Consider the following 1,849-nt stretch of genomic DNA (forward strand, 5'->3'; position numbering starts at 1 on the left):
AAAAAAAAAAAAAAAAAGCTTGTCTTAACACTGTTGATGGAACTGTTGACACTTCTAAGTGCCCATTAACTTATGCTAAATTACAATGGAAGTTTATGTGGTCTCCACATGAATGTATTATGGTGCACTCTTTTAATAACAAGTTAAACCATGATAAGAAAGTGAATTAAAAGTACACTTTCTCATTGGCTTCTTCCATTAAAACTATCCCTTTTTCTTTCCAGTTTCCACACATGAGACTTCATACCAGCTCCTCATTTGAATGCATCACTCTTCAGCCTCAGGACTTGCAAAATTAATGGAATGCAAACCTATAGTAGTTGAGTTCTGCATTTGGGGGTATTTCTTCTCTGTGGAGAAGTACTCTCTCCCTCACTCCAAAAACTAAGGCTAAAAGATTTTTCTCCCCAAAGAGAAATTTTCTTAGACTCAACAATTAGAAAACAGACTGAGGAGGTTTGATAGTTGGGAGATAACTTGCCAAAAGCCTGACTCTTGGCTATAAGGCTTTCTCAAATTAATAATGTCTTAGGGTGCCTGCCTATTGACTGTGTTAAAAAATAAAGATTTTCTATTAATTTCCAGTGACTTAATTTTCTATTTTCTTTTTTTAATAGGTCCAGTTAAAAACAAGAAGAAGGGTAAGTTAAGCTCCTGATTTTATTAAATTACTATAGATATTCTCTGACATGTCTTTTCTAAAAGTAGAAGAAATTATCAAGGGAATAGAGTTTTTGTATTGTATTCTATCAGCACTGGTTGCCCCTTATTTTATTCAGTCGCATGTGATTTTCTTTATGTATTGTAGCTTCCAAAGAACATAAAAGAAATAGAAATCGTTTTTCAGCAACGACCCATGAAAAATATATTTGCTCCTCTAGCAATATATAAAGGAAGCCTGGCAGCATAGTGGATTATGAGCTGGGCTGCTAAATGCAAGTTCAGTAGTTCGAATTTACCAGTCCTCATGAGAAAAATGATGCTTTCTGCTCATGTAAAGAATTAGACTCAGAAACCCTATACACGGTTGTTATAAGTTGGAACTGACTCAATGGCACAACAGCAGCAGCATTATATAAAGGTTGATTTTAGAGTGTTTTTTCCTTCCTCTCTCTTCCATTCAATTTTACTTACATCTGTTTTCTTCCTCCTTACTCTTTCCCCTGCCCTTCTCTTTTCTCTTTTCACTTTATCAAATCTGTGATTTGGTATAAATGGACTCTTTAGATAGCTTGTAAAAACGATATATACTACCTACTGAGAGATAACAGCATCCTATTTCTTGGCCTAATAAGCTCTTCTAACTCCATTTCCCAAAAAGATATTCCTTGCTTCGGGGTTTTAGTGTCATTTTTTTTTCTATGATTAAAAAAACAAAAAACTAGATTGGCATATTATCCTGATCTTCCATTTTCAAAGGAATTTTTAGCTAAGGTAGTTCCATTGTGCTGTTGTTGTGTTTAGTAAGTCCCCAGTGGTCTTGCAATCAGACTGACACAAGTGTTTCTGCAAGTGTTTGCTTACTTTAAGAAGAAAATCAAAAGACAGAACAAACTCCAAGGTTAGGATTACATAATATAGTCCATTTCTTTGGACTAAAAGAAAACCCATACCCTGCTTTAATACTACTGGCAAATAGAAAAATTTTTTTTTGAATTAAAAACTTTCTAAAATCAAACGAGAATCAAAACAAAACTTAGCAAAACTTTTGGGATGCAGCAAAAGCTGTGGTCAAATGGAAATTTATAGCAATAAATGCACACATCAAGAAAGAATAAAGAGAGAACAAACAAGATGGAGGATCGGGTGGAAGTGCAGTAAAGGAGCTCTGCCAACAACAACACAGAAT

General features: G+C 34.4%; 1 protein-coding gene across 4 annotated transcripts in view; it reads left to right on the forward strand.

Moving 5' to 3' along the window:
* EDA (ectodysplasin A) overlaps window positions 1-1,849 on the forward strand; it is a 1,043,344-nt gene that overhangs the window by 986,844 nt on the left and 54,651 nt on the right. For all 4 annotated transcript variants that reach the window (XM_006868512.1, XM_006868513.1, XM_006868515.1 and 1 more), the window contains exon 3: window positions 618-641. In XM_006868512.1, coding sequence (XP_006868574.1) covers window positions 618-641 — 24 coding nt within the window. The remainder of the gene's footprint in view (window positions 1-617; window positions 642-1,849) is intronic.

This window comes from Chrysochloris asiatica, unplaced genomic scaffold (genome assembly GCF_000296735.1).
Source record: "Chrysochloris asiatica unplaced genomic scaffold, ChrAsi1.0 scaffold00118, whole genome shotgun sequence".
In the NCBI taxonomy this organism is placed as follows: domain Eukaryota; kingdom Metazoa; phylum Chordata; class Mammalia; order Afrosoricida; family Chrysochloridae; genus Chrysochloris; species Chrysochloris asiatica.